Source organism: Pelophylax lessonae (genome assembly GCF_965119305.1).
Source record: "Pelophylax lessonae genome assembly, chromosome: 3".
In the NCBI taxonomy this organism is placed as follows: Eukaryota; Metazoa; Chordata; class Amphibia; order Anura; family Ranidae; genus Pelophylax; species Pelophylax lessonae.
Genome location: NC_138770.1, coordinates 130,327,994 through 130,354,746, shown reverse-complemented (window position 1 = coordinate 130,354,746; position 26,753 = coordinate 130,327,994). Strand labels below are relative to the sequence as shown.

At 43.2% G+C, this 26,753-nt stretch overlaps 1 protein-coding gene across 1 annotated transcript in view; it reads right to left on the bottom strand.

The window, feature by feature from the left end:
• The window catches only part of LOC309551591 (cytosolic 5'-nucleotidase 1A-like), an 80,696-nt gene that overhangs the window by 28,897 nt on the left and 25,046 nt on the right, over positions 1–26,753 (bottom strand). Inside the window, exon 4 of the mRNA XM_082252232.1 lies at positions 1,979–2,108. Coding sequence (XP_082108358.1) covers positions 1,979–2,108 — 130 coding nt within the window. The remainder of the gene's footprint in view (positions 1–1,978; positions 2,109–26,753) is intronic.

The following is a 26,753-nucleotide window of genomic DNA, read 5'->3' as shown; positions in this document are numbered from 1 at the left end:
AAACACCCCCACAGCATGATGCTGCCACCACCATGCTTCACTGTTGGGACTGTATTGGACAGGTGATGAGCAGTGCCTGGTTTTATCCACACATACCGCTTAGAATTAAGTCCAAAAAGTTCTATTTTGGTCTCATCAGACCAGAGAATCTTATTTCTCACCATCTTGGAGTCCTTCAGGTGTTTTTTAGCAAACTCCATGCGGGCTTTCATGTGTCTTACACTGAGGAGAGGCTTCCGTTGGGCCACTCTGCCATAAAGCCCCGACTGGTGGAGGGCTGCAGTGATGGTTGGCTTTCTACAACTTTCTCCCATCTCCTGACTGCATCTCTGGAGCTCAGCCACAGTGATCTTTGGGTTCTTCTTTACCCCGATAGCTCTTCTCCCCCGATAGCTCAGTTTGGCCGGACGGCCAGCTCTAGGAAGGGTTCTGGTTGTCCCAAACTTCTTCCATTTGAGGATTATGGAGGCCACTGTACTCTTAGGAACCTTAAGTGCAGCAGAAATCTTTTTGTAACCTTGGCCAGATCTGTGCCTTGCCACAATTCTGTCTCTGAGCTCTTCAGGCAGTTCCTTTGACCTCATGATTCTCATTTGCTCTGACATGCATTGTGATCTGGAAGGTCTTATATAGACAGGTGTGTATCTTTCCTAATCAAGTCCAATCAGTATAATCAAACACAGCTGGACTCAAATGAAGGTGTAGAACCATCTCAAGGATGATCAGAAGAAATGGAAAGCACCTGAGTTAAATATTTGAGTGTCACAGCAAAGGGTCTGAATACTTAGGACCATGTGATATTTCAGTTTTTCTTTTTTTAATAAATCTGCAACAATGTCAACAATTCTGTGTTTTTCTGTCAGTATGGGGTGCTATGTGTACATTCATGAGGAAGAAGAATGAACCTAAATGATTTTAGCAAATGGCTGCAATATAACAAAGAGTGAAAAATTTAAGGGGGTCTGAATACTTTCCATACCCACTGTACATGCGCAAAAAACTAAAAGATTCCGAACTTCAGCATTGTTGCAGTGTTTCTTGAATAACATCAACACTATATTTTAATGTTGCCTAGGTTAATGGCTTTTCAAATTAGTCCTTGTATTCCTCTGCCTGCATGACTGTAATAGGAATATTAGATTGCAAGCTCTATTGTGTCAACTGAAGGCAGTGCTCCCTGTAAATTGCTGGGGCATACTTTGGTGCTATATATCAGAATTAAATACATGCACTTAAATATAAATATCAGAATTTATGTCTGCATTCCAGAAAGCCTTCAGAGGGGGGAGTCTTTGATACGTGGTAATTTGTACTGTAGAGAGGTGAGGAATCAATTTTAAGAAAATATGCTGCAGTTTGAGCAAATGATTTGAAACAGCAGGACTCAAACGCTGTTCTCATCAGAGAAAAAAGGCCTAGGCTTACTGTGTGTTTAACTTGAAAAAGAAACACTTGGGTTTGTTATTGTTCAGTGCCTGACATAGGTGTCATGATGAAAGTCTTCAGTAAGACCACCCTGGGGCAAGCCACCACTTCCTGATTAACTCCTCACTGAGCTCTATCTGCTGACCTCAAACCTACTGATCCATCCCTACCCCAGCTGCCTGTTGTGTTTCTCTCTTTCAACTTCTCACACATCCCAGCAGCAAGAGGGGAGATGTCATCATTACTCATGGCTGAGAAATCTGCACATAATCCTTCTGTTAAGACAACTGTATCAGCAGAGCTTGGATATAAGAGGCCTATGGAAGGAGGTGGCAGCCATTTTGCTCAGTGATGGTTCTAACGTGACAAGTTAAGTCTGCGGCGCTGGGATTTGAGAGTCTGTTGAAAGTAGAAAAATGTGTGTTGTCACCGAAACCCTGACATAAGCAAATAAATGTATCTACATTAAAGAGGACTGCCAAGCAGATGAAGCAGACGCTTCCCTTCACAGTGGTAGCAAATCTGAGGCTGGCCAGTTATTTATTTGACTTACCATAATGATTGATGGTGTTTATGAGCCGTACGCCAACCTGGGCGTGGTTATTGGTCATCAGCACGATATCAAAGAGTTCTTCGCTTTCTGGATACAGTTCTCGCAGCTTACCATTCACCTCCTCCACTGCCTGCAAAAGGGGAATGCCAAGAGAGAGGTTATGGGTGACCTCAATAGAGGATTCTTATCAGCAACTTAATCATGGCTCTATTCATTAAAACAGTCAGAAGAACAATGAGGGTGTGCAATAGCCAAAAAAAAATCAGATTCCATCTATTGTTACTAAAATAGTTCCTACAATGCTCAAAGTATAACTGCACAATTAAAGCATCTGGCACCCCCAGCCCTCTTCCCAGGGTTATGGTCAGTCATGTCTGTCCTATGAAGTGGTCACTCCCTAGATCGCTCGGTGGCTTGTCAAAAATCTTCCCAGCCTGGCCTCTGCAAACCCGCACGGTTTGAGAGGTCTAGGGGCACAGGTGGTGCAGTTACACTTTAAAGTTGAACTGTGGCCAGGCTATGGATATTCAAATATATACATTGTCTTACATAGCAGTAAATACACTTTCCCTTCCCATCTCTTCTTCCTGTGCTCCTCCACTATGTTTGTATTACAGATTAGAAGGCTGAAAGGTTGCCAATCCACTACTGGGAAGGGGGAGCAGAATAAACTAAGCTGGTGAAATTAAACTGAAAATAATTTCTGCTGTGAAATTTGAGGATGAATTGTCCCACTGTGGTGGCAACTACAGGAATTAGTGAGGACTTTCCATTGGCTATTCAATGGTGGGGTCCTCTTGGGCTCCAGAGGACTGCAGTAGCAAGATGACATCAGCACAAATGGACAGGTCAGTGAGGGGGGACAAACTGGAGTGCTGGAACATACATCTTTACTATCAGAAAACACTAACAAGAGACATGTGGCAGATTAAGGTAAGCAAAAACAATATACCGGTAAGGTTTTTTTTTTTTTTTTTTATTTGGTGGGTAGACGGGCAGAAGTAAGGGAGTTTAGGGAGCCACAATATTTGTATGGAGGTGTGCTCCAAAAGCTTTTTTCTGCTTGCTAAGAATAAGTAAATATTTCATTGTCCATAGCCTGGCCTTGTTATTATTTTTTTTTTCCGTTTCAGACAGTAGGTAAAAGTCAAAGCCCAACTGGACTTTAGGTTTAGAACAGCGAATACATTCCAAATGCATAAAACAAAAGGTAAGCCAAGTCTTACCATTCTTTTTCTTTCAAAAGCAGCCACAGCCTAAGTGTCCACTCATAGCCTCTTCACTGCCAGGATCCTGCAGTGTGAAAGCAGTGGTCTCTCGTTTGAGATCACACACATCCTTAGCTTAGTCACAGCAAGAGCTGTGCAATTAGCAAAGCTCCTAAACCCTGCTGATTGGAGTGCTGACTCAGCAAGGGGTGTTTCACACCTCTGCAGAAAGACCACTGCTTCCAAACCGAGAGCCAGGGTTCTTCTCTGCAGCATGTGAGCAGGGGATAGGCTTTGAATTCTTTCTAAATAAAACAAACTAAGACTTTGCACACCTCTTGCTTTGATGCACCTGTAGTGTGTTTGTGTGATTTAAATTGAAACCTCAGTTGTGCTCTAAAATTTATGTCAGGTTTTTTTTTTTTTATTTGTGGGTAAGAAAGCAACTTCTTGCAACAGCAATGAACAGTTCAGTTGCTAGCACAATCTGCCTAGTATCCAAGGCTACCTGTCACAATCACATAGTTGCCAACAGTCCTGATTTGCCCGGGACATTCCCTGACATCAGAACAATTTCCCGGTCTGAGCGTGTCCTGGAGAAAAATCCCAAAAACTGCCAATGTCCTGGACATTGGGCAAAATCAGATCGCTCCCCCTACCTCCTCCGGCTCCCTCAGCAGCAAAGCTGTTCAGCGGCTCATTATTAGGGACTTGAGGAAGTCAGGTGGAGCCTGCCTCACAGTATGATTGGGTAGGACTCATGAGGGGGCATAGCGAGTCTTGCCAGGTGCAGCATGTGTGAGGAAGGAGCAGACTACAGCAAAACAGAGACCCAACCAGAGGTCAAATCAGGGGCGGTGCAAGGTGGGTGGTTGAGGGGTGCTATAGTCCCACCAAAAATTTTCATAGCACACCCATCAGCAGCGCCCCAGGTGCCGTGGGGAAGGGATTCACCATGTGGAGCATGGGTCTCCTGCTTGTTATGATGACTGCAGGCTGACCTGGCTCCTAATTCAATCAGTGCTCCCGCCCTCCAGCCTGCCTCTGTGTGTAAACTGCAGGGTTTCTTTAACCTGTAATGTACAGAGACTTCAACATCAATAAGAAGCAGGGTGCCACGATCAGTAGAGGGAGGAAAGAATATGTTCACTCACTTGCTGCTTAGTCAATTCTGCAGCCCCTTCCCCTCCCACAACATTTTGGGCAGTCTGCTGCAGAACAAGAGGAAGAAGCCAAAGAGATTACTCAGCCCTTCAAAATCCACTGTGAGTTTTGTGTTCTTTATGCTTTCTTCAGGGGGGCAGAGAAGCAGGCTCTGCAGCAGCACGTGATAGATTTGTGTTTTAGTGCAGGCAATGGCATAATGGGGGGGGGGGCAGGAGAGAACAGTATAGGGGGACAAGGAGAGAAGAGTATAAGGGGGCCAGGAGGAAACAATAAAGGGGAACCAGGAGAGAACTGTATAGGGGGACCAGGAGGGAACCTTATAGCACAGGGGTCCAGGAGGGAACAGTGTAGGGGCACCAGGAAAGAACAGTATAGGGGGACCATGAGGGAACAGTATAGCACAGGGGGGCAAGAGAGGATAGTACAAGGGGGCCCGGAGAGAGCAGTATGGGACCCCGGTTGAGAACCACTGATATAAGTAATCTCAGATGCTAACCACACCCCCTTTAAGCCATGCCCAATATTTAGCTTTATTTCAACCATACCCATTTTTCATGCACTGCATTTTCTCATTCCTACAAGGCCATGCCCACAAATGAATGTCCCGCCCCTAATTAAAATTAGATTCTACCTACACACAAAAAAGTGTCCCTAAAACTTGTTTGAGAATGTTGGCCACTATTCAATCATTTGCAAAAAAATATGGCTTACAGACCATCTACTGATTTTGAAAATGCATCCATAAGCATGAGCTACCATGAGTTTTCAGGCATTTTAATTTGAAGGTTGGAAATTGCAGATAACACTATACTGCTTCAAGAGCACCTTGATGAGTTGCTAGGAAAAGGTGTTAATAAAAACAAAGTCCAGACTTCGTATGGAAAACGCACATGATCATGCATTTGGGGTGAACAGGGACTGAGCGACATAGTAAGCCAACCCCCCCCCGATGCGCTATGGATTTACAAGAAAGTAAATTTATGGTTTCTGAGATCATATTCATGGAACACATAATTTACTACTTTATGATTGATTTCTACAGATTTTACAAAACATTATCTAACTGAAGGTCCCACTATAGTTTACAAACAAACTGTAGGTGGCCCTGACCTTTAACTGGTTTGTTCATCCCAATCTATCAAATCGGTCAGTGGCTGAACTTCTTCCAGACCTTAGTAGGGGTTGTATGTATAAATGTGATCCTTGTATGATTACATGTACCTTCCAAGCCTTCTTCTATCCAAACACATATCTGTTAGCCATAGACATTGTGCGCAATCTACACATATTATATTACCTGATTATCTACAGATTTTGGCTAAAAGGACCTAGCCTGCCCAATACTAGAGAAGTCATTCTTGCAGCTCTACCTTTGAAAGTTTATCTGTCAGCTGTACTTTTACAATAAGCACCTTAGGGCTTTCTAGTTATGACAATACCTTTACAGGAAAAGACTGTATGGTATGCAGAACTAGAACTTTCTCCAAGGCTGGATGCAGAGCACATCTGACAAATGTCAGATATCTGTAACCGTCGCCTAAACGCACCTGCTCTTTAAACACCTTCAATCCCAATATATGAACAAAGTTGTAGTACTCAGTTAATCTTTACAACTGGAAAGTCCCCTTTTTCTCAGATAATTCCGTTTCTGCAGGAAGTCATCCACTTTCTGTGCAGATAAATCAATTAACTTACACGGATTGTTGTCAGGACTGAGTCACACCTGGCTTGTAGAGACACTGTCACCTTGTCTATTTAGTGCAAACGTCAGTTCCTTTGCTTGGGGTGTCCCCTAAAAGCCGCCCCCAACTGAAATCTTGCCAGACCTTTCCTACAACTCCTTCCTCTGTTTAATTCTGCACTAAAATCCCTAGCGTCCGCTGGTGAAGGGCACTAAAGGGAATGGTGATGTACCTCCCTCATGTGACATGTCTCTAGACTATCCATTGGGTCCTAGACTCTAGCAATGTGATGGAGCAGTAGCAAAGTACTGGCAAGGAGAGTATCAGTGGCAGAGGCGTAACTAGAACCTTCAGGGCCCTGATGCAAGAAACCATGAAGGGCCCCCCAGACCCCTGGCCGGGGGCCCTTACCTTCAAGCCCAGGGCTCTTCCCACTAATCCTGGGGCTCTTTACACTCGTTGCATGGCCTTTTATTACGGTCCCACAGCAGGATTCTTTCACAAGTTCTGCAGTGGGCCCCCTTCCTGCAATCTTGGGGCCTCCCCACAGTGGTGCAATGCCAGGGTCCAGTCGCAAGTGTGACCTTTGCGATCCTGGAAGTTCACCCACTGGTTTGCTACCGGCCCCCTGGAGCATGGGGCCCGGTAGCGATTGCAACCCCTGCAACCCCTGTAGTTACGCCCCTGATCAGTGGGTTGGGAGGGGCCCTTTGCAGAGAGACTGTATATTGGGATCGAATGGACAAGATGACTTTCTCTTTAAAAAAAAAAAAAATCTCTATTAAATTAGTTCATATTAAAAATACTGTTCTTTATGTTTTTTTTACAACTAATATGTCTTCCACTAAAACTTTCAGCAAGGTAGTACATTATGGTTTGGCACCAGGAGTCTAGTACCTAATGTGTGTTCTTTGATATCAATTCCTTCCTTAATGCATAATCCCCCCTTGCCCAATTAATTAATATTTCATCTAACCCCTAAAACAGGTATTTGTTACCCTAACACTTAATAATTAACACATACCTCACACCCTAACTCTTAAGCTAACCCCTTCTGGTCAGGTCCCAGAACAAGGATTTAGGCTGGATTCATATGAGAGATGGAAGCAAAAAAAGCATCTGACACCCATGATGTAAGAGTGGTGTTCTTTTCTGCCCACGTTCTAACTGCTCTTCCCCAAAGTGGGGACAATATGATGTATAGGCAGCTGCATCCCAACTGTTGCAAATAGTGTTCAAGCAGTTGACTAAATCCAGCATTAACGTAATTTTGACCTGTGATTGCTGACTTACTTCTGAAAATGCTAGTTGCCGGTTACATTAACCCACTATTATCACTACTTTCTCAGTTGCTGACCGACAACAAGTATTTGGTAATGCTCAGGTTCACTTTTAGGTGCCCATATAGCCTACATGACAGTCTCCCAAACCAGCAGTTTATGGCTTTTCTGGTCAACAAACAAGTAACTGCTTTTGGGAGACAGAAGGGGGGATAGGTGGGACTTTAAATGAGGCAATGACTGGGTAGAGTCATATGCCTCCATCCCTAGCTGTTCTCACTTAAGCTGGACCAAAGGTACGATCAGATGTTCGGGTCATGCCCATAAGTGTAACCATTCCATGATGTTGATGGTTAACTTTACTGGATATACCTACATTAGCTGTCTTTTATGAGATGGCCCTGGATTACATCGCCTGTGCCTGCCCTTAGCCTCCAGTTTCCCAGTGAAAGCCAGAAGGTCAGCACAGGCATTATAATCAAGATCTTGTAAACCCACCACTAGAAAAATCTCAGTAACATAAAAGATGGGTTACCCAGCAGAAACAGTACTTCAACTGCAGAAAAAACAAAATCCCTGAATGCCCTGGATCTTACTCAAGAGCTTACTAATCTTTTGAAAACATGGCAATGAGCATTAATATGTACTAACACACAAAAAGCAGAGATCATATCTATACTTTACTGTAGTCAGGCTAACAAAGACTAAACAGATGCCTTTTACTTAGTAAGTAAAGGTATTTTTCCTTTAGAAGCTTTCTGCAACATCATCAATGTACTACGTTCATGCACATTGGCTCAATATGATCCCAAGAGATTAAAGTCACAGGGCCAACAACTAATTTAAGTAATGCTTGTGGTAACAGAGAATAATGGCCTTATTTATCATTTTTAAGGAACAGTTTGTACATAAATAAGCACTAATGGTGGTATGTTGGTTTTAAGTGCCAGGAACCTAGTGCCTGATTTGGAAGTGAATCTTTTGATGTAAAAAAAAAAAAAAAAATGTGAAAATTTTTTTCCCATACCTAAAGTAATGCCGTTCTAGGTGAGTGACTAACTCTAACATGTTGTGAACTGGAACCCAGGGTGCTGCACAGCTCATCTATGAGATTCAGTAACATGCACAAATCCAGAATATTGCTGCACTCCTTGGTATCTTTATTGAAACAATACAATCAATCCCCTATCCTTACCCTGACACTTATCCTACCCCCAACTCCAGAGGAATTTAAAAAGGTCCCTGCCAGTTTCTATTTGATCCACAAACTACCACAACTGTTGTTCATCAGGCTGTGGTAAAATATAAATCTACACCTATTTAAAATTTTGGTTAAATGATATTGATTTGAAATACCCATTTGCTTTTTGGATCTGGATGCAAATTCAGAGAACAATTGCTTATCAGTGAGGTTTCTGGGGAACATAAGAACCTAACGTATAATAAGACCTAAAAGTACTCCTACAAACGGGAAATCACTTTTGAGTAGAATTTTCCATTGACTTTAAAAATCCCAAATCAACTGAAATGGCAAATAAATAAATTAAATAAAACAAAGTCACTTGGCAGGGTGAACCATGGTATGGTTTTGTTTTAAAGGGTTATAGATTGCAAAAGAAGCTATGCTCACCATATAGCTGTATGAATTATCAACTCCTTGGTTAAAAACAATAAAGTGAAATGATACTTGCAACTGATCAAAGAGAGCTTTGTAACCAGAGAGTAATGCCATGCAACCAGACCAACTAAAACCCCCTTGAGATTTCCAGAAAAGAATCTGTAATGATGGTTCCTGTTCCCACAAATGTTTTACTTTAGGCTCGGTTCACACTAGCTGACTCCAAAGTTGCGTGATTTTCAGTGAAATTTTGGAGTCTGACCTTGATATGATTTTGGAGTGACTTTGATAAGAGTTTTACACTCTCTGGCATTGAAGCCGTGTCAAAGTAGAATCAAAGTAGTGCAGGAACCTTTTCTGAAGTTGCAGCAACTTCTGTAGTGGCAATTGGAATAACTCTCATAGAGGTACATGGCATTTCACATGTCCAGCAACTTTGGGTCTCAATTGCTGGATCTTAATGCGGGGTACACATGGGCGAAATGTCAGGAGACATTTTCCGGTTCAAAAGAAAAACAGCTCCCTATCGGAAGTGCATGCTGGAAAACCAGCAGCCGACTGACTCCAGATCAGCACTTTCAGCCAATGGTAGATCGGAGTGTTCTGGTGGGGGGGCATAGTTAGTATAGCAGCTCCGACTGGAGCTAACACTTTATTCGTTCAACCCGTTGGGTTGAACGGAAAAAAACAAATAGTGTGTACCCGGCTTAAAGTGGTTGTGGAGGCAGAAGTTTTTTTTTTTTCTTAATGCATTCCATGCAATGAAATTAAAAAAAACCTTCGGTGTGCAGCAGCCCCCCTCAGCCCAAGAGACTTGGCTGTCTGGAACTCCCATCCTGATTGTTTGAGACAGCAGTCAGTGAGCCAATGAAGAGAGGAAGGGGGTGGAGCCGGGTCACGGCTCTGTGTTTGAATGTAAAGTTCATATTCCCATCGCACACCTTCCTGGATATAGACACATATATTGTGGGTGCTGAAGCGATCCCCAGCTGGACACTGGATCAAGCACAGGCACATACATTTTCGCCAGCACACCATGGATCTTTCAAAATCAGTCCAAAAACTTTTTATTACAGAGAGGATCACATCAAAAACAGTGCAACGTTTCAGAGTCACGCAGGACCCCTTTGTCAGGCATGTGATCACAGTTTTTGGACTGCTTTTGCAAGATCCATTGCATGCTGGCGAATATGTATGTATCTGTGTCTGAATGGTCACAGGGAGCTGCGGCTGTGCTCGGGTGCCCCTCATAGCAAGCTGCTTGCTGGTGAGGCACTAAACAGGAGGGAGGTACCAGGAGCACCAAAGAGGGACCTGAAAATAGAAGGATCTGAGCTGCTCTGTATAAAAACATTACAAATAGTAGGTCACTATAACATGTTTGTTATTTTTAATGAAAAAATACAAGACTTTAGTATCACTTTAAGTCACACAAGTGTGAACCGAGCCTTATACAGAATCAAAATTAAAAATGCAGTAGGATGGATAAAAGGTTTAGTAAAGTATAATCATTTTAGTAAATAAATAGTGCCTTCATGTATAGAGGTCTATACATGAGGGCAAAAATGGGGGAGGAAATCAGGACTGATGGAATTTGTTCCAAAAGAGGGACAGTCTCTCTAAACGAGGGATCCAAGTATTGCCCAAATGCTGCCAAGTACTAAGAAGAGTATTTGGTGACGTTATATTTGTTATTTAGTTAGATGGCCTGGAGCAAGTGATTGAATCTATGAAAAACGATTTAGCCATTTGTGGAACATCAAGTATTTATTTATTTATTTTTGTAAAGTTTTTATTTTGTCACTAATAAGGTTACAATATAGACAAAGAAGTCCAGTTATAAACATAAATGCTTGGCATCAATAAGATTACAAGTTTACAATTAGGTCAACTGCACACATTAGTAGTAGTAACAAGAGTTTCTTCAACAACGTACAGCAGAGTCTACAGCAATATGGCAGGTTTTATATTATAAATGGAAGGGTGGTAAGGGAGAGTGAGAGGGGAAAGAAGGTAAGTGTGTCGAGAGCAACATCTCACACTGGGTTGTTATTAGAGAATAACATAGCATAAGCTTTAGGATGGAAAAGGTGGTTGAAGGAAAGGGGGGGGGTTGGAGGGTCAGGCCAATAAATCCAGGTGTAAATGTCATGGTGGTGTAATTCAGTTGTGCTAGTAAGGTCTTCTATAGGCATGATATAGTGTATTCTGTCAAACCATTGTTTTTTTTTGTGGGAGGGGAAGGCTTCTTGCATAGGGCTGGTATACAAGCGCAGGCAGAATTTATCATATGGATGAAGATGGAGCTCTTGTATCTTCTAAGTGGTATGATTTTGTGGTATAGTAAGAAGGCCAGGGGACTTGGGAACAGGGTTGTCTGTGAATTTTTAAATAGTTGCAAGAACTTGATTCCAGAAATGGTCAAGCTTTGGGCAAGACCAAAAAATGTGCTGAATGTCACCATTCGAACTCCCACATCTCCAAAAGTGATCAGAGGTAGACATGTGCAAAACTGAGAAATTTGTTTTGTTTCGTTATGTTACCAATTTAATTTTGTTGATTTGTTTCAGAATTTGTTTGGTTTAGTTTATTAACTTTCTAACGAATTCCAAGTTTTCGGAACAATTCAAATTGTTAGTTAAAGGGGGCTTCCAGATTCTGATAAGCCAACCACCTACAGACCGCCACAACCACTGGCTAGGGTAAAATTTGATTGGCATGGGGCTCCCCTTAAAATCTTTACCAGACCCCCGCTGTTTTTTTCTGAATTTTTCCTAGCTGTCATTTTTTTTGTTTGGAACATTAGAAAACAATTACACAAAGCTAAATTAAACAAATTTTACTATTTAATTCTGAGATTCAGATTTATTCTTATCTCTGGATAACCAAAAATTTGTCTGAAGGGAAGAGAACAGAGGACCCTAGATTGCAGGTGGAAAGGCAGTGTTGCCCAATGACCATTAGGGGAGCAGTATGGATGGTTTGGTGGATAGGTCTTTTTTGTGAAAAAAAAGACTTTGCTATAGATCAATACATTTTTTGCTCTAAGCTTGACCCAATATTGCTCCCTTTTTTGTCAAGGAAGATGAAATCTCCTAGCAGATTTCAGGTTCAGGGAAACTTTCCAAAGTGAGACTTAAGCTGGCTATACATTAGAAGAATCTTGTTCTAAAGGTTTTGCTTTAAGAATGTTCATTTGATTTTATAATCATTAGTGGGGACAAATCGACATAATGTGACTAGAAAATGTAATCCTCCATTCAAACTTGTGTGGCATGCCATGTGACTTTAGACACTAAATCACATGGCAAGTCGCACCCCATGTTTTTCAATGACAACCTTTCAAATATGTGCGACTTAACCACTTGACTTCTGGAAGATATACCCCTTCATGACTAGGCCATTTTTTTACGGCACTTTAACAGACAATTGCGTGGTCATGCAACAATGTCAAAATAGAGCTTTCTTTTGGTGGTATTTGATGATCTCTGGGTTTTTACATTTTTTTTGCGCTATAAACAAAAAAGAAAAAACAATACTTTTTACTTTCTGCTATAAAACATCCAAAATTGATTTAACAAATCAAATGTCTTCATAAAATTTAGGTCAATATCTATTCTGCTACATGTTTAATCATGTAAAAAAAAAAAAATCCCAATAAGTATATATATATATATATATATATATATATATATATATATATATATATACACAGTATATACAGTGCCTTGCGAAAGATTTCACAAGCTTTAAACATCCCAAGGAGCACTGTGCAAGCGATAATATTGAAATGGAAGGAGTATCAGACCACTGCAAATCTATGAAGACCTGGCTGTCCCTCTAAACTTTCAGCTCATACAAAAGGAGAAGACTGATCAGAGATGCAGCCAAGAGGCCCATGATCACTCTGGATGAACTGCAGAGATCTACAGCTGAGGTGGGAGACTCTGTCCATAGGACAACAATCAGTCGTATACTGCACAAATCTGGCCTTTATGGAAGAGTGGCAAGAAGAAAGTACTGCAAGGCACTGTATATATATATATATATACACATATACACACACACACACAGTGCCTTGCGAAAGTATTCGGCCCCCGCTTCAAACATAAAGATATAAAACTGTAAATTTTGTGAAGAATCAACAACAAGTGGGACACAATCATGAAGTGGAACGAAATTTGGATGAAATGCAGAGATCTACAGCTGAGGTGGGAGACTCTGTCTATAGGACAACAATCAGTCGTATACTGCACAAATCTGGCCTTTATGGAAGAGTGGCAAGAAGAAAGACATTTCTTAAAGATATCCATAAAAAGTGTTGTTTAAAGTTTGCCACAAGCCACCTGGGAGACACACCAAACATGTGGAAGACGGTGCTCTGGTCAGATGAAACCAAAATCGAACTTTTTGGCAACAATGCAAAACGTTATGTTTGGCGTAAAAGCAACACAGCTCATCACCCTGAACACACCATCCCCATTGTCAAACATGGTGGTGGCAGCATCATGGTTTGGGCCTGCTTTTCTTCAGCAGGGACAGGGAAGATGGTTAAAATTGATGGGAAGATGGATGGAGCCAAATACAGGACCATTCTGGACAAAAACCTGATGAAGTCTGCAAAAGACCTGAGACTGGGACGGAGATTTGTCTTCCAACAAGACAATGATCCAAAACATAAAGCAAAATCTACAATGGAATGGTTCACAAATAAACATATCGAGGTGTTAGAATGGCCAAGTCAAAGTCCAGACCTGAATCCAATCGAGAATCTGTGGAAAGAACTGAAAACTGCTGTTCACAAACGCTCTCTATACAACCTCACTGAGCTCGAGCTTTTTTGCAAGGAGGAATGGGCAAAAATTTCAGCCTCTCGATGTGCAAAACTGATAGAGACATACCCCAAGCGACTTACAGCTGTAATCGCAGCAAAAGGTGGCGCTACAAAGTATTAACTTAAGGGGGCTGAATAATTTTGCACGCCCAATTTTTCAGTTTTTTATTTGTTAAAAAAGTTTGAAATATCCAATACATTTCGTTCCATTTCATGATTGTGTCCCACTTGTTGTTGATTCTTCACAATAAATTACAGTTTTATATCTTTATGTTTGAAGCCTGAAATGTGGCAAAAGGTCGCAAAGTTCAAGGGGGCCGAATACTTTCGCAAGGCACTGCGAAATTGGTGCACATTGGTTTATGCAAAGGTTAAAGCATCTAAAAACTATGGTATACTGTATATTTCTGGATTATTTATATTTTTAATATTTATTATTACTAGTAATGGTGAAAATTAGCGACTTATAGCAGGACTGTGATAATATGGTGGACAATTGGACACGCATTGACACTTTTGACACTTTGCTGGAACCAGTGACCAGTGCTAGAATTGTACACCGTCACTGTACTAATGACACTGGCTGGGAAGAGATTAAACATTTAGGGCAATCTATCCCTCCCCCCAGTCATAACGGCAATCTGCCTTGTTTAAATCCCCTTCTGTGTTGTTTACCGACGATTAGCGGGTGCCGGAGGACATTGAGTGCCTGGCACCCGCAGATCAGCTTCTGCTGTGAAGAATCACAGCAAAAGCAGCCTGCCTGCGGTGCGTGCACGCCTCCTGCAGGCAGAAGTACAGGATCACAACTATATAGGTGATCCTGCGCAGAGCTCCCGCCCTGTAGCAGTAAAACTGATATAGAGCGGCCAGCAAGTGGTTAAAGTCGCAGCAACTTTAAAACTTTCCTGCACTACTTTGGTCTGACTCTCCTGCTCCCAAATGTTATACATGTGACAGTTGTGCAACAGTTGTCCATTAACATTGGTCGAAGCCAAAATTGCATCCAAGTCGTACCCATCCAAAGTTGCTCAAAGTTTCACTCCAAAGTCGTGGGACTTTGCAGTCGTACAAGTGGGAATGGAGCCCAAAGGATCAGGATTGAACATTTTTCTTAAATTAACGAATTTATAACAGTGTATGTGGTTTTTATTCTGTAAAGTCCATTCATTCCTAAATTGAATGTTAAAAGAAAACTACATTTTCAAGTATTTTTTTAAAATGACATTCGTCAAGCTATCAAATGTACTAAGAATTTTGGCACGAATGCTTGTTTGAAAATCTATCAGTATATGGCTGAAAAAGGTGTCCCTATTGGAAAAAATTCCCTTCACCATAACATTTTGGATTTACCATAATTTTCTGTTCCAGACGGGAATGGTTAGAAGGACAAATAGAGAGGGTGAATCTTCCTAGCGGGGCACAGATAGCAATATACCCATAAATAGTTTAGGCTATAGATGCTGTAAGCAGCGTCAGTGCGGCAACGTGGCCAATCCCAGAGAAGCTGGCAGGAGCCCCTGGGAGATTTCTCTTAATTTTGTGAAGGGCAGGGAGCCCTGGAATGGGTTCGCCAGAAGAGAGGGGCCTGAGCCTTGGAAAGTGTTGCGGTTATGGCTGTTTCCGATAAGCTTTCGCTGGCCCTTGAAAATCTGGGGGAGAGGGTGTAAATCTCACGCCAGCTGTACCCATATCGGCAGCAGGTCTACAAGGTAAACAGCCTCTTAGAGGCATTTTGAACTCTGGCTGCCTATCAAAAGGTAAGTTCTTACAGTACCATGTGGCTTGCACAATGTGCAGTGTTTTGAGGTAATGTTACTTACATCTGAGCTCCCCACCAAAAAATCAAAAGTCAGAGGCTACAAATACTGTAGCTTTTTACTTTTAATGTTAGGACACTTACCTGTACAGGGATCCCGCAATGTTGGCACCCCAGCCAATTTTTTAATCAGCTCTCGGGTGCTGCAGATGCCGCCATTGCTTGTGAGTGAAACCGGCAGTGAAGCCTTGCGGTTTCACAGCCAGTTCACTACTGCGCATGTGCGATGCACACTGCACTTTAAGAAAAGGACAGCAGGGGAAGAATGGATGGGGGGCCGAATTTCTGGGAGACCTCGCCGTGGCGAGATCAAAACAGAAGTGGGGATGGGTACCTGTCAAAAACAACAAAAAAAAGGGAGGAAGCAAACATGTGGAGCTTTTCTTATTTGGGTGTATAGCACTGTCCCCACAGGGCTTGCTGTATTATGACTTGATGGGCCTCCTCTGATTACCAGCAAACAGTCACTTAGGGTACAGTTCACACATTCATCCTTACTCCCAATGGCTCGTTGCTCAATAAATGGTCCAGGGGTATCAGTTTTTAGTATTTATTGTGGAACTTGGATGGGAGAAGGGAATAGTGGGATACTCCAACTGGAACTATGCACATTGGATAAGAGCAACTCTCACTTTGCCGCACCAGGTTGCTTGTGGAAGCAGCTGGACTGCTTGAATCATACTGCCACAGGTATTGAAAGGGTTAAGTCTCCTTGCTCTCTCTCCAACATTAGACTTAATGAACTACATTATCTTAAGGATACTCTCTAGCATCCCCTTTTCTGACACCCGTCCAATGATTTTTCTAGCGGCAGGGGTGACCCCCCTCAGGTCAGGCCCCATTGACACAGATCTGTACTCACTGTATGCAGAATCAGATCCTTGCAGTGTCTCCTCTCTCAGTCAGCTTCACAGGACCTCTGGGTTTAGTTCCTCTCTAGCACGCTAGTCCCTCAGGTTGTCTACCTGAGGCCACATGGCACCTCTACAGAGCAGGAGGCAGCCGCCCTCTCTCTCTGGGACTCCACTGTGAAGACGAAAGACCCCGAGCACATGTGCTCCTGGCTTTTATACAGTATCCCAGCCTGCACAAAGGCACTGGCAAATCACCAGGGCTGTATTAAACGCCTGTGCACTAATTCGTCAGGTTTCCTCCCTTTGTCCAACATGCCTTTGTCCATGGTATTCCGCTGACACCCGCAGTGCCATTCACTTACATTATGTCCGCAAATCATCCGCAAACGGATTGGATGATTTGCGGACACACGGAGCGGCCGTGTGAAAGGACCCTAAAGTAGTGAGTGTACAGCTTGTATAACAGTGTAAATTTGCTGTCCCCTCAAAATAACTCAACACACAGCCATTAATGTCTAAACCGCTGGCAACAAAAGTGAGTACACCCCTAAGTGAAAATGTCAGAATTGGGCCCAATTAGCCATTTTTCCTCCCAGGTGTCATGTGACTCGTTAGTGTTACAAGGTCTCAGTTGTGAATGGGGAGCAGGTGTGTTAAATTTGGTGTTATCGCTCTCATTCTCTCATACTGGTAACCGGAAATTTAACATGGCAACTCATGGCAAATAACTCTCTGAGGATCTGAAAAAAAGAATAGTTGCTCAACATAAAGATGGCCTAGGGTATAAGAAGATTGCCAAGATCCTGAAACTGAGCTGCAGCACGGTAGCCAAGACCATACAGCGGTTAACCAGGACAGGTTCCATTCAGAACAGGCCTCACCATGGTCAACCAAAGCAGTTGAATGCACATGCTTAGCATCATATCCAGAGGTTTTCTTTGGGAAGTAAACATATGAGTGCTGCCAGCATTGCTGCAGAGGTTGAAGGGGTGGGGGGGTCAGCCTGTCAGTGCTCAGACCATACGCTCCACATTGCATCAAATTGGTCTGCATGGCTGTCATCCCAAAAGGAAGCCTCTTCTAAAGATGATGCACAAGAAAGCCCTCAAACAGTTTGCTGAAGACAAGCAGACTAAGGACATGGATTATTGGAACCATGTCCTGTGGTCTAATGAGACCAAGATAAATGTATTTGGTTCAGATGGTGTCAAGCTTGTGTGGTGGCAACCTAGGCAAAGTCTTGCCTACAGTCAAGCATGGTGGCGGGAGTGTCATGGTCTGGGGCTGCATGAGTGCTGCCGGCACCGGGTAGGTACAGTTCATTAAGGGAACCATGAATGCCAACATGCACTGTGACATACTGAAGCAGAGTATGATCCCCTCCCTTTGGAGACTGGGCCGCAGGGCAGTATTCCAACATGATATCGACCCCAAACACACCTTCAAGACGACCACTGCTAAAGAAGCTGGGGGTAGAGATGATGGATTGGCCAAGCATGTCTCCGGATCTAAACCCTATTGAACATCTGTGGGGCATCCTCAAACGGAAGGTGGAGGAGCGCAAGGTCTCTAACATCCACCAGCTCTGTGGTGTCGTCGTGGAGGAGTAGAAGAGGACTCCAATGGCAACCTGTAAAGCTCTAGGGAACTCCATGACCAAGAGGGTTAAGGCAGTGCTGGAAAATAATGTTGGCCACACAAAATATTGACACTTTGGACCCAATTTGGACATTTTAACTTGGAGGTGTACTCACTTTTGTTGCCAGCGGTGTAATGGCCGTGCGTTAAGTTATTTTGAGGGGACAGCAAATTTACACTGTTATACAAGCTGTACACTCACTACTTTACATTGTAGCAAAGTGTAATTTCTTCAGTGTTGTCACATGAAAAGATATAAAATATTTACAAAAATTATGTGAGGGGTGTACTCACTTTTGTGAGATACTGTATATATATATATATATATATATATATATATATCACTTTTTTCTTTTTAGGGGTTTTCTTGCTCAACTTTATTAAAAGAAAGTTCCAGAGAAAACACAAAACATGGGTTTCCCTCACAGGGATATTCAGCATTCCTTTTCCATCAAAAAACAAGTGGCATTCAGCCCTTCGTGCTTACACCTGCATTACTGCAGTTTTGGCCATGCTCTTCATGCCCTTGTCTGTTTCCTACAGACCATTCTCTCACAACTGTTTTTATACCATACACTTAACAGCCCCTTGCTGCTCTGGCTCCCGCCTCTCTTCTAGGCTAAGATCTTCTCTGTCTGTCGAGGTGAAGTCCAGAACCATAGTCAATTCTCTACAAAAATCTCAGTACACACCTGTGCAATCAATGTGCTGGCTGTTCAATAATCTGGACCCAGGATTGGAAATTTCATCCCACCTGGATCTCGAAGAAATCTCTAGTCCCAAAACGGACTTTACAAGACAATGAGAAAACTGAAAAGCCAGTTTCCTTTGCATTAATAAACACACTGGGGCCCCTCAACCTGCCTGGTTGAGAATCCTGGGTTATAACCTTTATTTAGACCCTGGCAAGATACCGCACTGCCACAATATATATACGGAAAGCGATGTGTTAACTGAAGGCTCTATAAAAACACCTGTACTAAAAAAAGACAACTTGTAAGTCATTTTCAAAGTATAATGCTGCAATTGTAAAAAAAAAAAGGCAATTTACCTTAACAGTGCCAGCTTGTTGGCAGGTGTAATTGCCCTTTATTTGATGCCCCTTGCTTGGTTAAATAGTGGCAGCCCCTTTATATGTCAGCTGTGGGTAGGGCCTGGAGAGTTGGGGTATTGGAGTAGGACACCCCCGATCAGCAAGATGTAGTGCTGTGCTTGGAGGAGAGAGACCTCTGTAGGGCTGAACTGGCAGGGTGACCAGAGAAGGACCCATAGAGGAAAGATGGAGAAACCTACCCAACCTGACCTGTGGCTTGGTTTAGGAAGGCCTTGGTTCCGTGGCTTGGTTTAGGAAGTCATTGGGGCCTAAGTGAGAAGCACCTCATGTGTGAGGAAGAAACACCCTTGGTGTGAACCACCTAGGGAAACAGTCTGATAACATCTGAAAAGAGTGTTCTGCACTAGAGACTACTGTCAGGAAGTCGTGATAATGACTGTTTTGTGAAGAACATGTACTGGTTAATGTGCATGAGTTCAGTGCAGTAAAGCATTAAAATGCATGTGGACTGGACATTTGTTTATTATTCTGGGTAACAGGTCTCAGGTTGGTAATAAGTGAGTAGGCAGGCCTTAGGTCAAAAGAGCGGGACACAAAGTGACAGGAATTAGAATAGAGAGTTTAATCTGATTATTTTTTTCTTTTACTGGTTCCTCTGCCCTCACCAATGTGCTAATATATATATACGTGATGCTGAGAAAGAACTAAAATTAAAGCAATAAAAGGGGTGGGCACACATCTATGCACAGGACCCAATCTGAGTGCCTTCTTAACACGCAGCTTGCTACAGGAAGCACCCAGAGGGAGGAGCCTACAGTGCAAAACGGGGACTGCCAGAAGAGCAGGAAAACTACTGTATATTTCTGTGCAATATTATAGAACATAGCACTTAAGGGTTGTCTTTATTTTTACTTTTTTTTTTTTTTAATGTAGACTTTATTGTCACTTTCAGAGTCCACTTTTCGTTTAAAGAGCAATATTACTTTAACATTCATCTTCTAACAGAAGTGCAATATAATATGCAATTCACATATGTTATCTAATACTACAGGTCAGAGCTTGCTGCAAGGTGTGATCTCCAACTGAAATATTTGCACAAAGTCCCGAATAACTAGGCAGCATGAAGTAAAAGTCATTGTGAAGCTACCATTTAATCTCCCAATTAATGAACTGAGATTCTCACATAACACTTTAAATTACATTTAAGTCACCAGTATTTAACCAGGATTAGGCCAATATGTCAGTAGGAACCTAAATAAAATAAAAATAACATGTCAGGTCTTCGAAGCTGTCATTTTACATCTGCTTCGAGAAGACTGGATTGGCGGCTGCCACTAAGCAAATATTACTGTGCTTATTAATAGCAAAGTTTAAATGCAGTTTCAGATAAACAACTATATTTATTTGAATTAAAACACTTCATTACATGGTCCCTATGCCTCTAAGGGTGTCCATATATTGTAGAGGGTGGTCAACAGACAGTACATGCTTAAAAAGTATACCAGAGGGTGCAGATTTTAAAGGTTAGGTCACCCTAGCTGTACTTACTCCCATGGGTGATGACCTGTCAGTGCCCATGCAACGGTCTGTGAATTTGAAATACCTGTTCTTCCCCCCTCTTTTTCTGCAGCACTTCTGTGTCCCGGCACTGACCAATCAGAATCGCTGTGATGCATCACTATGAAGTGGACCATGCCATGAAATGCATTGCTTGAAGCAGTGTTTTGCTCCCAGCAACCAGCTTCCTTAGATTACATTTAAAACCTTCTGTGATATGCTAATAATGTTTGGTAATCTGTTTTCATATGTATACAGATGTAGCCCTGGCTGGTGGCCCTTTTATCAAGCAGAACCCACACAGTTCATGGCTAAAGAGGAGCTTGGGTGTCCTCCAAACTAATCTCTAACCAAAACCCCAAACTTCTGCTTTTTTGTATTCCAATGAGCTGCAGGTTGGGTCATTCCCCATCCCACAGTCCACATCAGCTGCATGGTGGGGAATGACCTGACCCTTGGCTCATTGGAGTACAAGTTTGTGTTAGAAATTATTCAAGAGGATGCTTAAAGTGCAACTAAAGGCAAAATGTTTTATAGTGTTGGATAGAGGGGAAAGGGACTAGAGCACCTGTCGGTTTTAATTGCGGTCTGTGCCCCTGTTATGGATATTTACCCTCTCTATTTGTCCTGTTTACCATTATCATTGAAAGTGAAAGTAGAAGAAAATCCTAAATTTTGGGTTGTCCCCAGAAAAGTAATAGAGGCAAAATGTTGGAATGGGGACACTATTTCTGGTAATCTGGGGGTCCCCAAGAGATGCCCTTAATTTGCAGGGATTTCCTCTTACTTCCTGTTTTGACTATGAGACAGGAAGTGAAGGGAAATCACCACAATTGGACACAGATGGCAAAAAAAAAGCTGACGGGGGTTATAACCCTCCATCCCTTACTCTACCCAAAATTAAAAAAAAAGTTTTGCCTCTAGTTCTATTTTAAGTTCATCTCTACTTAGGGCATCATTGCTGACTCCCTGCTGGATTCACTTCGTCCCTCAGCTTGATAGGCTGCAAGGAGATAGATACCCATACACATGTCCAGGTGCATGGGCCACTGTTCAACTGGGATAAAATAGTCTGCTGAAAGGTCGCTACTATCCCAGACTCCTAACCAATGAGATCAGATGAAAAAAAAAAAAAATTTGAAAAAAGTGCTATACCAAAGCACAGTTATAACATCAATCCGTTAGGTGTTATAACTCTCCTTTAGTATAGAGCTTTTTTCCCCATTTTTTGTTTTTTTTGCAAGGACATAGATGGATGCAGGACTGTGATTGGCTGATCTGCAGTCAGGTAATATCCCACCCACCAGACTCAAGGGAAGAGCCAGGAGTACAGAGAGGGGACAGAGTGGGAGAGAGAGAAAAGAGGGAAAGGAGCTGTCTTTTTATTTTTATTTTAAATGTATTATTTTTTATTTTCATTTTTATTTTATTTTATTTTATTTTTAGTTTTTTTTTATTTTTTTTTCACCATTTTGTATTATTTATCCTTTATGTTCTAGAATTACAGTTGTTTGTATATAGAATGATGGATTGGTTGTATAGGTACTTTAGAGCAGTGGTTCTTAACCTGGGTTCGATCGAACCCCAGGGGTTCGGTGAGTCAGTCACAGGGGTTTCTGCGGGGGGGCAACGAGGCAATTGCTCCCCCCGAGAAAATATTACTGATTGTGAGGCCAACCCCCCCAGGAAATCAGAGCTGCGGTCGGGACGACTCACAGCCATTACACATAGACACTTGACGCTCTGCCCCCTGTACCTCCCCCAGCAGGTTTCCAGCCTATCTCCTGCAGGCTGCTTGCTGCTTGAGTGGGCGGGATGGGGATGTACCTGACCACAGAGATCGCGCCCGCCTGGAAGAGGGAAGTGTGAGCAGCTGAGCAGAGGGAGCCGAGTGAATGTTCCTGGAGGTAGGCTCAGCTAGCTGTACATGGTGGATTCGTTTGCAAGAACCTCTATGCTAAGTCTGCTGAGTTACTGAAGCTTAGCATAGAGGTGCTGTTAGCTGACAAATGGAGATGCATGTCCTTTTCATTTAGCTCAATAAAGCTCCTGATACCCCATGGTATGCCCTCCCAACGCCTCCCCCCAGTGTGTGTCCTCCTGACACCCCATGGTATGCCCTCCCAACCCCCCCCCCCCAGTGTGTGCCCCCCTGACACCCCATGGCATGCCCTCCCAACACCTCCCCCCAGTGTGTTCCCTCTTGACACCCCATGGTATGTCCTCCCAACCCCCCCCCCAGTGTGTGCCCTCCTGATACCCCATGGTATGCCCTCCCAACACCTCCCCCCCATTGTGTGCCCTCCTGACACCCCATGGTATGCCCTCCCAACCCCCCACCCCAGTGTGTGCCCTCCTGACACCCCATGGTATGCCCTCCCAACCCCCCAAGTGTGTGCCCCCCTGACACCCCATGGTATGCCCTCCCAACCCCACCCCATTTTGCCCTCCTGACACCCCATAGTATGCCCTCGCACACCCCCCCCCCAGTGTGTGCCCTCCTGATACCCCATGGTATGCCTTCCCAACCCCCCCAGTGTGTGCCCTCCTGGCTCCCCCAGTGTATGCCCTCCCAACCACTGATGTGTGCCCTCCTGACACCCAGTGTGTGGCCTCCTGACTCTCCACTGGTGTGTGCCCTCACTACCCTCCCCCACAGTGTGTGTCCTCCTGACCCTCCCCCCCAGTGTATGCCCTTCCAACCCTCTGGTGTGTGCCCTCATAACCCCCCGGTGTGTGCCCTCCTGACCCCCCCCCCCGTGTGTGCCCTCCTGACCCTCCCCCGGTGTGTGCCCTCCCAGCCCCCTGGTGTGTGGCTTTACTGATCCCTGTACACTGTCCTATCCTCTGTCCTGTCAACTCCTGTCCTCTGCCCTATTCTCTGTACACCGTCCTACAGCCTACTGACCACTCTATCCTGTCCTACAATCAACTGACCCCTATACACTGCCCTACATCCTACTGACCTCACTACACTGCCCTACAAACTACTGAGCACTGTACACTACCCTACAAACTACTGAGCACTGTACACTACCCTACATACTACTGAGCACTGCACACTGCCCTACAAACTACTCACTACTGACCTACAGCCTACTGACCTCTGTAAGCTGCCCTACAGCACCTCTGTATGCTGCCCTACAGCCTACTGACCTCTGTACGCTGCCCTACAAACTACTGACCTCTGTACGCTTCCCTACAGCCTACTGACCTCTGTACGCTTCCCTACAGCCTACTGACCTCTGTACGCTGCCCTACATACTACTGACCTCTGTACATTTTACTTTGTATGATATGTTTAATTCAGTTCTGTAAACAACACCTTATTTTCTGGCAGTGCCCCTCCCGAGACTAGACTCATAAAATCATATTTTATTTTTCCAATTAAGAAGGGTTCAGTGAATGCGCATATGAAGCTGGTGGGGTTCAGTACCTCCAACAAGGTTAAGAACCACTGCTTTAGAGCCTATTTGCATAATAAAGTTTTTTTTTTTTTTTATGTTATTTAAATAATGGCACAGTTTATGAGAGAAACGACATTGTAATGTATTCAGGAAATGATGTAATTTGGATATAGGAAGCGAAGGCCAGTACACCCATTCTAATTGTTGCTATCTGATTGCCCAACGTAAGAGGGAGGTATCATCCCCGCGTGTATAAATTAGTCCCTTAGTGAACCGGAAATTATGTCCTTGATGATGCCCTGGAGGAGGGGCGAAATGTGTTGACGTTATTTCCGGTTCCACTAACCAATGACGTCACTTCCGTCCTCCGTGGAACGCACGCCGAGCTGCGGCGAACCCAGAAGAGCCTCACGGTTGTTTTATGCCCGTTTTTATCTACAATTTTGTAAGTTGTTTTGCATTTGCGCAAATAAATATAATTTTACAGTACTTCACTATGAGTATCATTCTGTTTTATTGAGCCTGGAGGACATTACAGCCGCCCCAATAGTAATATTGGTGAGACCCGATTAAGACACTAAGAGGCCTGGTATTCACAACACCAAATACAAGCGTGGTTGACCCCCGGACTGAAAATCTGGGGGTCCATTTTTTCTGGTGAGTGGGGATACAAGAGGGGAGTGTGGCACACTTCACAGCATGTTTACATGAAACACTTCAGCACCTTTTTATTTAGGTGACCAGATTTTTTTTTTTTTATTGGCAAATAGTAAACTATTTTATAAGCATATTTTCCTCAAATGATATATGCAGTGTATGTGGTATGTGTTTATGGAATGATTGTATGAGATAAAAGTTATTTCTCACATTTCGTCCATGAAATAAAAAAAAAAAAAAAAAAGATACTTTTTAGAATTTTTTGAGATATGACTACCAAATGTTATGAAGATAAGATAGAGAAAAAAAAGAGTGCAGAGTTCAGTGTGTGTTACATAAAGAATGCAGGGCTCAGGAGTGCGCTACATAAAGAATGCAAGGCTAGGCTGTGCCCATCTATGCAGCCTGACCAGTGGCCAGCAATGATGCCTCACCAGTGGCCAGCAATGCAGCCTTACCAGTGCCCATCCAATGCAGCATTACCAGTGCCCATCCAATGCAGCCTGACCAGTGCCCAGTGCCCAGCAATGAAGTCTCATCAGTGCCGATCTATGCAGCCTCACCAGTAGGGTTGCCACCTCATTCCTTTAAACCAGGACACACATTAATTACACAGGTTCTGTGGCTGATTAAGGTGGTAATTAAACTCACTTGGTACCTTATGTGCATTATATCAGTCATAAACTTCTAAATACAATGTCTTCTCATCAAAATTCAATCTTGCTTCCAGATCGATGGACAGCCTCCCCCATACGGGAATTATATGGGACGGCAGGAAGGAGTTTGTTTGTAAACAAAACTACCCTTTTATTTATTTATTTTTTTTTTTACTTCCTAATAAATAAATATATAAATAAATAAATAAATAAATAAGGCACTCGGACACTCCGCTGGATGGAAAAGACCGCGGCTTATTTTATTAGCTGGTACAAACTTGAAATACTCAACCAACAATATTTTCTTTAACAAATTCAAATACAACCAACCCAGTCATGAACAGCTCGGGTTGTACAAGAATAAAATTATCATTAATTTTAGCAATTATCCAAAATACCATTTCATAAACATAACTTATATAACAAAAAACGTCCCCCTCTGATACAGAGGTGACCCAACCTGACTAATATTGTAAGCCGCGACAAACCTAAAGGGAGGGAGGGAGGGGAAAAACAGGTGAGGATTTTTGAAGAGATTGAGCTGTGAAGGCTCGGGCGGACCATTAAATAGCCCCCCTTCTGAGGTAACCTTCCTCCCATAGGAGGGAGAGTGTGGGCGTGGATAGGGGCTCATTCGCTGGAACCACTGCACTAACTAAAAACTGCCTAGTTACTGCAACTAGTTTTGCCCAGCTACACCTGAGGCGGGAAAACCTGAGCAGGAAAGCCAGGAAAACAAGCCTCAGGGTCAAAAGTTCACTAACCCCTGACATGGCTTACCAGTATAACCCACATTAAAATGGCCTCACTAATGCTAACTACCTTACTCTCACCCTTCCACCATCCCATAAGAAAGGGGGGCTTATATTAGCCCCCTTTCTCATATTCTGGAATCTTCAGGAAAGTCTCTTTCGTAGACTCTCTGTATTCCTTTCTGATGTCTTAATGAGAGAAAGAGTCCGGAGGCATACTGATCCATTGTATTTGTATTTAGAAGTTTATCATTGTTGTGAGGTCCTCCGGAATGCGGGCTTTACTCCGATGGCAAAGGAACTGGATCCTCCTCGTCACTCCTGCAAGTCTCCTGCAAGATGTCTTAATGAGAGAGAGAGTCCGGAGGCATACTGATCCATGAGTCCCTGCACATATTGGTGTCTGTGTCCTGTCTAAGGAGATTGCTGTTTTGGTTGCCTGTTTCAATCGGGCTGAGGTGAGAGGCCAGTTTGTAAGGTGGTGGGCTGTGTGTCTTTATATTGAAGAGCACCTGTCTTTATCTGCACCTGTACTGCATATACCTCCCATCAGGATTTTGAGCCACTATATTCTGCACCTGAGGGCTCTCTT